Here is a 13,456-nt window from a genome sequence, read left to right on the forward strand (position 1 = left end):
GTGAAGTGTTACCACATTGACTGCTTGTTTTGTTCAGTCTCCCTTTTTTTAGCACGTAAAATAAAGTGATAGTGGGCGGGGCCTCACCTGAGTGACGAGCAGCTGGATGTCGTGCTCGAAGCTCTGCATGAGCCTCTGCAGGGTGCTGGTGTTGGCAGTGCCACCCTGGCGCGCCCGCACCTCGGGCAGCCTCCGCTGCTTATCATCGATTTGGGCCAAAACCTGCAGCACAATGCGATAATGGCCAATCAGAGACACATCAAAACACGACACAGACCTGTATCCCTTGGCATTTCTTATGGTAGAACCGCTACCTCACGGCAGTCGGCGAAGAACTTATGGAGCTGGTGCGAGGCGGCCAGCATCTGTGCCCGGGTCTCCATGAGCTCCAGGAGGTCAGCCCAGGCCTCGTTCACGCCGTCCTTCCACTCGGCGATGGTGGCGGCGTCCGCGTGGCCATAGTCGATCAGCTCATCCACCATCTGGTTAACCGCCGTCACACGCTCCTGACCCAGACTGCCCGTCTCCGTCGCAAACTCTGTGAATTTCTCCTGCAGGATCTGAAGGGAGGAGGAGGAGAGAGGAGGAGAGGAATGAAGGGATGATCAATATCTGTTTGGCCAAGCTAAGCACTGTTGCTAAAACGGTAATGGGCTACTTAGCAAAACAAATTCCATTGAAATACATGCTACTTCCTTACTAAGCAATAACACAATGTACCATTCTTTGAGCCATATTAACTCCGTTGCCAACCGTTTTTAGACACATGCTATAACAATATAGGCCATTTAGCAGAGGCTTTTATCCAAAGCGACTTACAGTCATGCAGGAATACATTTTCTATGTATGGGTGGTCCCAGGAATCAAACCCACTATCCTGGCGTTGTAAGCACCAATGCTCTACCAACATGAGCTACAGAGGACTACCAGGATTATCATATTGTTGAATGTTTTGTCCATTCAGGTCCCACTGACCGTGACGTGTTCAAAGTCCTGTCCCAGTTCTGGCGAGCTGGCCACCACCTCCCTCTCAGCGATCCACTGCTCCAGCTCGTCTACCTCGCGGTTGAGCTGGTAGAGCCAGTACTGCTGCTCCAGACGAGACTTCCTCTCCTCCACCAGGTCCTTCAGAGACACATACAGCCGGTCCATCTGACACTGACGCTTACTGATCTGCTCACTGAGACACACGTGCGCACGCACACACACCAGAGACAGGGTTTGAGACGCATAGTAAACACACGGTGAAATTGAGGGGGAATGTGTGGGAGCTGAGATCCCGAAGTGAAACTAACTTGGACATGTAAAACCATGAGCTGGTTTTACAGTGTTGAGTTTCCAGAAGGAGTAAATGTGAGGAGGATAAGACTTACAAAGCAAACTGAACAACATGAGAACGACATGGACAACCCAGAAAAAACCCAATAACCTACTAGTGCAGAGATGCAGGTCTAGCATCGACTAACAGCTAAGATGATAGCGCCATTAGCGTCGACACCTGAGACAGAGAAGTATTACGGACCCAGTGCTGACCCTGATGTCACCATGATTCACTCTGCTGCCATAACAGAGCAACAGGAGTCCATGACTGGCCTACTTTACTGTACTGTACTACCTTCTCTACAGGGGTTATGTCATTCAAGCAGTCTGCCATTTACTACCGGGTTACTCCTCAGCACCCAGTAGACAGAGTGTAGAGGCTCTGGATCCTCTTCAATCAAGTCGCAAAATGAGATCCTAAGTTCTCGTATAGGGGATTTCCTTTTAGCTTTTAAGGCGGTATTTTAAATGTGTATGTCATGGCACACTCACTTTACAGCTACTATAACCAACTTTCGATCCCACGAAAGTCCCGGTGTGGTGTAGTGTGGTGAAAGGTTTGTGGGGCACCAACACTGACCTGTCTGGATGTCCCATCTCCAGTAGCTGTCTGCACTGCTGGGAGAGAAGGCCTATCGTCTCAGCGTAGTCCTCTATCGTCTGCTCCAGTACCAGGTGCTTCTTCAGTAGCTGCAGGGTGCTGGGTTCATCCTGAAGGGGAGGCCACAACACACTGACAGTCCATTCTCACAAACTTTGAAATGCTAACAATTCAAGTGCAGTGTTCATCACAGGAGGTTGGTGGCACCTTAATTGGGGAGGACGGGCTCGTGGTAATGGCTGGAGCGGAATGGGTGGAATGGTATCAAACACACGGTTTCCAGGTGTTTGATGCCGTTCCATTTGCTCCGTTCCGGACGTTATTATGAGCCGTCCTCCCCTCAGCAGCCTCCACTGGTGTTCATGTACAGTTGCTGATGTCTGGAGGGACACAATGACATTGTATTACACCTATGCAGATACAACCTTTCCCTCTTCCAAAAAGCCAATCATCTTACTGTAAAAAGGTAACTGGGCAGATTAAGTACATCAGCGCCTGGTAATTGGCTCCTAGCCTCCTACCTTGCCCTTTTCCTCGTTCATCATGTGCAGCTCTTGTTCACTGAGCCAGGCCTCCACCTCGGCCGTGTCAAAGTAGTACTGCTGGGCCTGGTACATGGCATCCAGCACCAGCTGTCTTCTCTCCGTCTCGGCCCACAGCAGACCCCACAGCCCGCTGAGCTGCTCCAGGCCCGCCCGCACACAGTCAGCCTCGGGGCTGCGGATGGAGGCGATGACATTAGCTCGTTCCAGGACGTCCTCCACCCTCGCCCGATGGCCCTGTAGCTCCCTCTGCAGAGTCTGGGAGAGGGGAAACAGAAAAACGATGTCCAGATAGATAGATAGACATGTACTGTAAAGATGTGGTTAGCCTCAGCTAGCTGCCACACACCTGGTTCTTCTTCATGAGCTGCTGCACAGCCTGTAGGCTGGAGCCGTGCTCCTGAGACGTGGCGGAAGGCAGCCGCTCCTGCACCCACAGCTGCAAACACATCACAAGTTAAACTAGCAAAGAAGCACCTGCAAACTCTGGTAACTGTTCTAGGGTTATCACCAGCATGGCATTGCATCAGTTTAGAGTTACATACATCTTTCTTCAAGATAACATCTTTAACAAACAAAAAAAGGGGTTTAGTCGCCGACTTAAGCAACACTTTAACCCTTGTCGATGACACTTGTAAGTCAAACTTTCAGAAGCAAATGTATGCGTGAAGTGGTCTGAGTAGACTGAGGGAGGTGTGCGGGTGTCTCTAAGTGTCTGTAAGTGTGCGTGGTGTGTGTGGGTATAATCGGAGGTGGATCAGGACGGCCACTCACTATCTCGTCCTCCAGGTCCCGGCCCACTTGGTGAACCTCCTTGGAGGCCAGAAGGATGCGCCGGCGCTCCTTGAGCGGCTCGATGAGGCGGACGATGCGCGTCTCCACGGCGGCCTGGCGCTCGCCGACCGTGTCCATGACCTGGCCCTGCTGGGGGATGGAGGCCGCCGCCACCTGCAGCTCCCCCACCTCCGCATACCACTCCTCCATCTGACACTCCATCGTCTGGAGAGAGGGAGCGGGGGATGTGAGAGGGAGTGAGAGAAGAGGTGGAATGGAAGCCAAGAGGGATGGAATTGAAGCGTTTGAGGAGGGGCGAGTGAAGGAAGGAGGGAGAAAGGATAGGTTAGGAAATAAAGAGAGGGAGGAAGTCCATGGGACAGTGAGAGGCCTGGTGAGTATTGAGAGGATACATTGGTTCCTGTATCAATCCCCTCTCACCAAAATATCCTGACAACATCCAACTCAGGAGTCAGCCACTGATGGCTTTCCTACGTGTACATGATCATTTGCTCTACTGGTCAGTCTGTCATAACAATTCATGAGAAGTGTTTGGATGATAGTAGTTAGATCTAATGCAATTGACTACAAGGCAATTACTCCTCCAGAATAGCCATATAGCTTTCAGGTAATTCTGAGAGGGGTGGTGATTCTCACTAAGCAATGACACTCATTTTGGGACACAAACATCAGGTTGAGATCACCAGGTAGGTGAAGTAGTGTCACTGAGGCGAACTACTTCGAAAAGTGGGCCAGATGCAAAGAGTTGTTGCATGAGTGCCATGGTAAAGTGAATTAGAGTAGGATGCAGAATGAGGCCAATCAATCCCTTATGAATTCACATGATGATTTGACTTTGGGAATTCTTAGGAATTGGGAGGAAAAGAGCCTTCGGGATGGCTGCTTCAGTACCCTCTATCTGGTTAAATGAATCCCCTGACATTCTCAGAGACACATATCAGAGACTAGCATGAGAATAAGCACCCTTTCTATTGGCTTATACACAAATGTTACCCAAACGCATATGCATTGAATCACAAATAAAATATAACATGGGAATTGAACATTATTTCTAACTTTGACAGAAATGGTCCTTGAATTAATAGACAGGACCATTTCTTAGTCTCACACAGACACACAGACACACACACACAGTGGAGTGGAGATTTTCATACATTTCCATATGAAGCTAAATGTTAGAGTTCCCGGGATGAGACAGTGATTCTGCTCACACCATAGATCACAGGGTGAACAGCGGGACAGGATGAGACAGTGATTCTGCTCACACCATAGATCACAGAGTGAACAGCGGGACAGGATGAGACAGTGATTCTGCTCACACCATAGATCACAGGGTGAACAGCGGGACAGGATGAGACAGTGATTCTGCTCACACCATAGATCACAGAGTGAACAGCGGGACAGGATGAGACAGTGATTCTGCTCACACCATCTGACTCTCCAATGACAGCCCATTGGAGTGCAGGCCAAGCTTACTGGTGATGCGTTGAGTGCCAATTGCTCTTGTTAAACAAAAGCCTATGGCAGCACGGCATTCAGAGAAAATGGATGATAAAGGATTAGCAATTCACACAGAACAACCCTAAGTTTTTGTATATAGAGATACACTGCGATATTCAACAACTTTAACCTACATTTTCATTATGTATGACAATAGCATCACCCAACAATATTCCCAACTATTCCTAACTGATCACCAAAACCAAAAACTGTAACAGTAGTTGGACCATGTAATGAAGAGGAAGAGACCTGGAGCTTCTTGAGCTGCTTGTTGACGCTAGTCAGGTCCTGACCCTGGTCCACGTAGCCCAGTTGTCCCTCCAGCTGGTGCAGCCGATGGTCCAGGCTGGTGTAGCTCTGCACCAGCAGGTCAGCCCGGTTGGCTTCAAACAGCTGGCGGGCCTTGGCCTGGGTGGTGCTCTCCAGGTCCTGCCAACACTCCCGGATCTCCCCCAGCTTACTCCGCACCACCGGGCCCAGCTCGGGCTTCTCCTGGATCAACTGCTGGCCCTCCTGGAGGATGGAGGGGGGGCAGGTGGAGGATAGGAAGAAGAGGTTGAGAGAGATGTAGGAATGTAGGATGGGGTTGAAGGTTAGGGTAATGGAGAGGGAGCATGAGGAGATGGGGGAAAGAGGTTAGAGTTATTAGACATTGATGAGTGGAAGTTATAATAACATGAAAATAAAGTCATATTTATATCACTTATGGAACATTGGTGTCATAAACAATCTACTGTCGTAAATATAGGATTTTATCCATTGAAATCATTCTGTAAATAGTTCCATCATAGGCAGAAACAATTTGTGACTACCACGTTGGCAGTTTACCATATGGGAACATACATTTAAGCACTTTGTTACACCTGCTGATGTAAATTTGAATGATACGGAGTTGGCTATGGTTTCTCTAGATCTTTAATCTGGTAGGTAAATAAAATGGGTTCTAAGCAACCACGTAAAATGACAAAGAAAATGCCTTCCATTGTTAGCTTGTAAGCATGAGTTGTGATTCAGTGGTACACCTTTACGAGGTTACAGCCTGGGCTCCAGACCAGCTGCTCCAGACGCTGGCCTATCAGTGCACATCAAATTGGGTTAGGAGGGCTTGCTTTGCCCTGGCAGCCCAGAAAACCCACTTCACCTTTAGAAGTCTGAGCTCACAGATAAAACACACTTCTCTTAACATCATTTCACTTCCTGATTGAATCATCTGGTATGGATCTCTCCTTTGTCTGTCTTCATCGGTTTGGAGGTTTCAGGTTTGACTCATTTCTTGTTGATTTCACTCATGACACACTCAGGTGTTTTCAGAATAGATCCCGAATTAAAAGCTCTCTGCATAGTCACGATTCTTTCCAGTAAGCCTAGCTTAATCGCATAACAACCGCAACCCCAGAGACTGAGGCAGCGAATGAGAGGAGAGCACACTGAGTTGCTGCCTGCCGTGACACACCATCACAGACTCAGAGAGGCAGACATACACTTGCTCTCTCTCTCTCTCTCTCTCTCTCTGTGTCTCTCTCTCCTGTGCGGCTGAGTGCATGCAAGTGTTCCGAGCAACGGGGGTTGTAAACTACGCAATCATCTCACTTAATATTCGCCTCCATGGAGACACATCAGCCAGTGACGACCGGAGAGGAGATTTAACTTACCCATGATCTAACATCTCCCCCCCCCATTGTAATTCACTCTCTGTCAGAGGTGGGTTGTGTGTGGGGGAAAGAGGCTGGATCTGAGTGAGTCAGCACAGCAGAGCTCACAGATATTACGCTCAAGGACATGAAACAAGGCTGGCCTGCCTGAACTCACCATTTCCCCAAGGCACCATAAAGAGCCTATAGGGCCACATTCCCAAAAAATCTATTTGCATTTCAAGCCCCTGTAATGTAATTCACTCATTGGAGTTAAGTGTGCATTTCATGTGGAAGGATTGAAATGCTAGTTAGTTAATTCACTTTGTGATCAGTTAAAAACAGTCTCCTTCCTCTGAAACACAGTACTGCTTCTGCTTAAGGCTCAATATCTCTATTGTATACTCCAGTTGGGAGGACATTTGCTTTTCTGCTGTGCTTAACGGCTGCACCTCTTCCCTCTGATCCATCTCTGTCTTCTCATGATCTGCCCACACAAAGGATGTCCTCATTTGGAGAAGCACACCCCAGCTGCACTGTGAAGCGACACACTCTCAACAGGGCCAAAATATCTCAGCATGCATATGTTACTTTTCAGATCACCAGATGAGTGGGGCAGCAAGGGTATTCTACCCAACTCGTAGACTTTGTCAGTACAATGTTTAAAACAAGTTCATTAGTAACCAAAAGGACCAGGAAAATTTGAATTACCATAATGACCACAAAAATAACAGATGGCAATGAAAAACAGAATCATCACTATGTGATCATGTATGCAATATCAAACATCTGTTATTGAATGATAATTACATCAAGTGTGGCCATTGCGTTTGGCTGGTTGTGTCCATGGACGCTATTGTGTCAATATTACTCCATGTGTGAAGGCCTGGAGGCATACATCTGCCTGGGAGGACCAGACACAGTCACATGATTATGCTGGGGGTACCATGGCCATATGTGCCAGCAGGCATCAAGAGGAGTCAACATATGTCAATGAGTGATTTGAAGGAAATATCAAGCCTTGTGAAGATTGTCCTATGTCCTTCGTCACTTGATCTAAGGCCATGCCTTATAATGAAGCCAGACATTGTATATGAAACGGTTTATGGGAAGCACATTTATTAATAGAATATTCTATGTGTGGATAGTGATGTCCTTTTGATGGGTGATCACCTGGAGAAGTAAAGAAACACGTTAGAGATTCTGGTTCGCTCGCCGACAATTGGTTGAGGGCGCAAACCTGTTGTTGTGCGTCGCCCAGGCCAGTATATAACTCTTTGGCAATTTCGTGCATTCTGCCTAAGTGTGCACACATTGCCTTGTGCTCATGGAACGCGAGATGTGATTTATGATATCATCATCGTCCATGGGTTAATGGTGAGAAAGCTCACGGCTTGAATGCAATTTTGTCTGCTATTTCTGGAGAAGTGCAAATATGATCTGTAAAATGGTTTCCTGATGTTCATAAAACATTACATTTGCGAGCAGTATAACGTTGAGTGGACGTAACCACTCTCTTTATAATGGATCTTTATCCAGCTCAGTTTGGATGTGCGTAAAACCCTCCATAGTCTAAGTTGGCTTGAGTGTATTACACTTCCACAGGGAGAAACTGTATTTACAGATAGCCTATTTAAAAAAAGTTGTTGTTTCGTTTTATTCGAATTAGATCTTTTCAGGCCAGACTGCAATTTACAGTAGACCTAGCCCCTATATCAGTGCAAATGCTATAGCCTATAAAAAAATAAAATAAAGAAAACATTTTCAGTGAGAAGTAGGCATTGGTCTGAAGCCGAAAAAGAAATTAAATTCCCAATGTGTACTGCTCTACCAAGGTTTTCCAACACACAACTTTGACCTACAATAGTAGTTACATTGCTTTCAGAAAGTATTCATACCCCTTGACCTAGTCCACATTTTGTTGTGTTACAGCCTGAATTCAAAACGGATTAAATATATTATTTTCTCACCCCTTTCTCACCCCTCTACATGCAATAGCCCATAAAGTGAAAAAGAGTTTAAAACAAATTGGAGAAATATCTCATTAACATTAGTATTCACACCCCTGAGTCAAAACATATTAGAATCACCTTTGGCAACAATTACAGATGTGTCTTTTTTGGTAAATCTTTGCACACCTGGATTGTTCAATATTATTATTATTCTTTCTTAAATTTTTCAAGCTCAGTCAAGTTGGTTGTTGATCATTTCTAGATGGCAAGTCTTGCCATAGATTTCTATGCCAATTTAAGTCAAAACTGTAACTAGGCCACTCAGGAGCATTCAATGTCGTCTTGGTAAACAACTCCAGAGTATATTTGTGACTTGTTTCAGGAAACTAGGCACTCCTGTCACTACTTCACAGGAGTGCCATTTGAATGTAAACCTTTTTTAATCAAAATGCATTTTTGGGCAGAAATGCCTTCTGGAACATGTGAACTTTAATGTGCCTTAATAACAAAGTTGTATGCCATCTGTAAATATGAATACAATTGTTATAATGATGAGCCTAGTTGGTTTAGCCACGGAATAAGAGGGCAACCTTCCCGCTAGCCATGATTGGCTGAGATAATGAGTGTGCAGGACATCCCGAGAGATGAGTTTGGATTGGTCTGCCATGTAGCACGTTTCTGTCTATAACATGAGCTGGTCAGTATGTGTAGGGAATCCTTAATAACGCAACTTTTTTTTAAGATATCACTTAGTAGAATTGCATAAGTGTTGCTCTCCACTTTCCAGAGGACCAAGTTTTAAAATCAGTGGAATTAGAGTATGATAGCTAAGGAGATGGAGAAAATGATGGCGTTTTATTGCAAACATGCAGACGGAGTCGAAAAGAGAACACACAGAAGGCTGTTCTATAAAACACCTGTCTCCAGATTACATCCATGTATACAGGTAAGATAGTCTAGCTAGTTACATTTTCGGTTATATTAAATGTTTCTAATTTTGTCAGAAAGTCATTTTCATTTCAAGTTAAAGTGTACTGTTAGATAGCTAGCTAGTTAACGTTACGTGTATGATCTGTTTAGTAATATTATTCATATCTCAGAGCCATTTGCATTGCTAGTTACAGTCTAATGTTAGCTAGCTAACATTGAACCTGGTTGGTTAGCTACCTGCAGATTCAGGTAGTAACATTATGAATTGTGATTATGGTTCATTGTTTAGCTAGCTAGCTACATGTCTAAACAAAAGATTCCACTATGCAAGTAACTATTTCAATAGAATTTGTATGATGTCACTGCGTCAACTGTTGATAGAGGTAGCTGGTAAATTCGCTCTGGCTATCTTCTCTAATTTCAGAGCACTCTCATCTGAGTGTGCTAGAGTGCAGAATAACTGACGAATTTATGAACGCTCAACACCCGTTGAATATGGCCGGTGTGAGTAAACGTTGGGAAAAAACGTAATTAAATTGTTGCCAGTTGCAGTCACCAACGCTCTGGATAACATAAAAACTGCCTAACCAGCTATGCTAGAGTGAGTAAAATGGTGAGCTGTTCTCTCATTTGTGTTTGGATGTAGCTAGCAAGCTAGCCAGCGTTAGTCAGTTAGATTGGATGCTTGACTGCTGCTGTTAGGACAGAACACTTGGATCAACACTACTCCTCGGCCAGAGCGTCAGTGTGCGCTCTGAACACGCAGAGAGTGAAACTCAGAATTTACGAATGGACAATCTGAAAACACTCTGAGTTTACGAACGCCCAGAGCACACTCTGGCATTCCAGATTAAATTTATGAACACACCCGTAGTATAAACCAGCCTTTAGTCTTGAAATCTTTGGTTGTTAGGTACATAGCTAAAGCTTAAGAGAGTGTGAACGATGCTGAATGGGTGTTGACAAAGAATAGCTCTCCAGTAGGTACCAAAACATTCAAGGGCCATTTTCTCAAAAGTGAAGTTACAAGTTTACTTTCAAAGCAGAATTACTTTTCCATTGTTCCTCAACTGTAGTGTATTATATACCATTTTCTCGCTCTGAGTTTCTACTTTCATCCAATGTAAAAAACACAATTTCAACTTTTGCTACATAAGACCGAATCCAGCCTGTCGGTCACATTTGGCCTTGTGTTTTAAGTTATTGTCCTATTGAAAGATGAATTTGTTTTCCAGTATCTGTTGGAAAGCAGACTGAACCAGGTTTTCCTCTAGGATTTTACCTGTGCTTAGCTCTATTAATTTTATTTTTATCCTAAAAACACTCCCAAGCATACCCATAACATGATGCAGCCACCACCATGCTTGAAAATATGAAGAGTGGTACTCAGTGATGTGTTGTATTTGCCACAAACATAAATCAAATGAAATTGTATTTGTCACATGCGCCGAATACAACCTTACCGTGAAATGCTTACTTACAAGCCCTTAACCAATCATGCAGTTAAAGAAATAGAGTTAAGAAAATATTTACTAAATAAACTAAAGTAAAAAAATCTAATCTAATCAAAAAGTAACACAAGAAAATTACATAACAATAACGAGATCAGGGGGTACCGGTACCGAGTCAATGTGTGGCGGTACAGGTTAGTCGAGGTAATTTGTAAAGTGACTATGCATAGATAATGAACAGCGATTGGGGGGAGGCGGGGGTCAATGTAAATAGCCCGGGTGGCCATTTTATTAGTTGTTGTTCAGCAGGCTTGGGGGTAGAAGCTGTTAAGGAGCCTTTTGGTCCTAGACTTGGCGCTCCTTTACCGCTTGCCGTGTGGTAGCAGAGAGAACAGTCTATGACTTGGGTGACTGGAGACTTTGGCAATGTTTTTGGCCTCCCTCTGACACTGCCTAGTATATACTGTAGGTCCTGGATGTCAGGAAGCTTGGTCACAGTGATGTACTGGGCCGTACACACTACCCTCCGTAGCGCCTTACGGTCAGATGTCGAGCAGTTGCCATACCAGGCGGTGATGCAACCGGTCAGGATGCTCTCGATGGTGCAGCTGTAGAACTTTGAGGATCTGGGGACCCATGCCAAAACATAACAGTTTGTATTCAGTACATAAAGTACATTTCTTTGCCACATTTTTTGCAGTTTTACTTGAATGCCTTATTGCAAACAGAATGCATGTTTGGAATATTTGTATTCTGTACAGGCTTCCTTCTTTTTACTCTGTTATTTGGGATAGTATTGTGGAGTAACTACAATGTTGTTGTTCTATCCTCAGTTTTTTCCTATCACATCCGTTAGACTGTTTTAAAGTCCCCATTGGCCTCATGGTGAAATCCCTGAGCAGTTTCCTTCCTCTCCGGCAACTGAGTTAGGAAGGAAGCCTGTATCTTTGTAGTGACTGGGTGCATTGATACACCATCCAAAGAATAATTCATAACTTCACCATGCTCAAAGGAATATTCAGTGCCTGCTTTTTACTCATCTACAAATAGGTGATCTTCTTTGCAAGGCATTGGAAAACCTCCCTGGTCTTTGTGGTTGAATCTGAGTTTGAAATACATTGCTCGACTGAGGGACCATACAGATAATTGTACAGTATGTGTGGGGTAAAGAGATGAGGTAGTAATTTAAAAATCATGTTAAACATTATTATTGCACAATCGTCCATGCAACTTATTATGTGACTTGATAAGCACATTTTTACTCCTGAACTTATTTAGGCGTATTTAGGGGTTAAATACTAATTGACTCAAGACATTTCAGCTTTTAATTTTTAATGAATGTGTAAAAGTGTCTAAAAACATAATTCCACTTTGACATTATGGGGTATTGTGTCTAGTGCCAGTGACACAAAATCTCATTTTAATCCACTTTAAATTCAGGCTGTAACACAACAAAATGTGGAAAAAGTAAAGGTGTGTGAATACTTTCTGAAGGCACTGTATGTTGGTCTATTGTACTTCCAATGATGTGTAGGCAGGTTACTTAGGATTCCAACCTTCTCAAACAGCCTAATTCATACTCTTAGAGGAGGTGGTCTCACAATAATGCAATGTCTGCGTTCTTTCACTCAGTACCGAGTGAATGTTTATTTCTCTAGCTTGTTTAAAAACAAAAGAGTCTAAAACAATTTAACTTTATCACATAGCTAACTAAGTTAGCAAGCATGGTGTTTTCATTTTGACTGCGCACAGGTCTCGCAAGCAAACAATGATCATTATGATGTTGTTATTTTACCTGGATGCTTCATGTGCAACCCACACCCGTGCTACTTTTTAGTTGTGGATGGCGACTTCAGGTTTTCGGGTACACAGTGAAAATGAACTTGACACTTGCAAATGTGGATTATAATGACAAAAAGAAAATAAGGAATATAATTTGCTCTGGATCTTTTAACAGTCACGTCTGTTCTGGTGTGCACATGTATTAGAAATTAGCAGCGTGGCGGTTTTCCCAAGTTCAGTGTATCTAACTGGCTATAATAGCATCTAAGGATAATCAGTATGTCACGTCCTGACCAGTAAAGGGGTCATTTGTCATTGTAATATGGTCAGGGCGTGGCAGGGGGTGTTGTTTTTGTGTGTTTTGGGGTTGGTTTGTTTAGAGGGGATTTGTTCTAGTTTTAATTTTCTATGTGTGGCCGAGTATGGTTTCCAATCAGAGGCAGGTGTCTTTCGTTGTCTCTGATTGGAAGCCATACTTAGGCAGCCCTTTTTTCCTTTGGGTTTGTGGGTGGTTGTTTTCTGTATAGCCTGTGTGCCTTACGGAACTGTTTCGTTGTTTGTTTATTTTGTTTGAGTGTTCTCTCAAAATAAAGCAAGAAGATGAACACTATACCCACTGCGCCTTGGTCTGTCCCTTACGACGCATATGACACAGTAGCTTATTTGTTTGTGCTCTGGTTACACGCAACTGTCCAGGTCAGCAGTTTACTAATTTTACTACACCAGCAATAACATCTGCAAAATATGTGACTAATAAAATTGTATTTGATTTGGACTTCAGCCATATGAAAAACCTCCCATAGCACAATATACCTAGCTTGCTAGCTACCTTCCTTTTGCTTCTCATCCAACCTGGCGTTAGTTAGCTAGCTACAGCTGTTATCCTTATGCTAGCTAGCTGCTACTGTTGCGCAGCAAACGACTTGCACCCGGTTTTAGAACTCAGATTCAG

The 13,456-nt window shown here is 44.2% G+C and overlaps 1 protein-coding gene across 4 annotated transcripts in view; it reads right to left on the bottom strand.

The window, feature by feature from the left end:
* LOC106580737 (spectrin beta chain, non-erythrocytic 4) overlaps positions 1-13,456 on the bottom strand; it is a 63,426-nt gene that overhangs the window by 9,222 nt on the left and 40,748 nt on the right. For all 4 annotated transcript variants that reach the window (XM_045703574.2, XM_082966489.1, XM_045703571.2 and 1 more), the window contains 8 exons: positions 5,008-5,271; positions 3,238-3,462; positions 2,813-2,902; positions 2,443-2,721; positions 1,901-2,031; positions 976-1,180; positions 315-560; positions 88-222 (listed from right to left, as the gene is read on the bottom strand). In XM_045703574.2, coding sequence (XP_045559530.2) covers positions 88-222; positions 315-560; positions 976-1,180; positions 1,901-2,031; positions 2,443-2,721; positions 2,813-2,902; positions 3,238-3,462; positions 5,008-5,271 — 1,575 coding nt within the window. The remainder of the gene's footprint in view (positions 1-87; positions 223-314; positions 561-975; positions 1,181-1,900; positions 2,032-2,442; positions 2,722-2,812; positions 2,903-3,237; positions 3,463-5,007; positions 5,272-13,456) is intronic.

Source organism: Salmo salar, chromosome 20 (genome assembly GCF_965601325.2).
Source record: "Salmo salar chromosome 20, fSalSal1, whole genome shotgun sequence".
In the NCBI taxonomy this organism is placed as follows: Eukaryota; Metazoa; Chordata; class Actinopteri; order Salmoniformes; family Salmonidae; genus Salmo; species Salmo salar.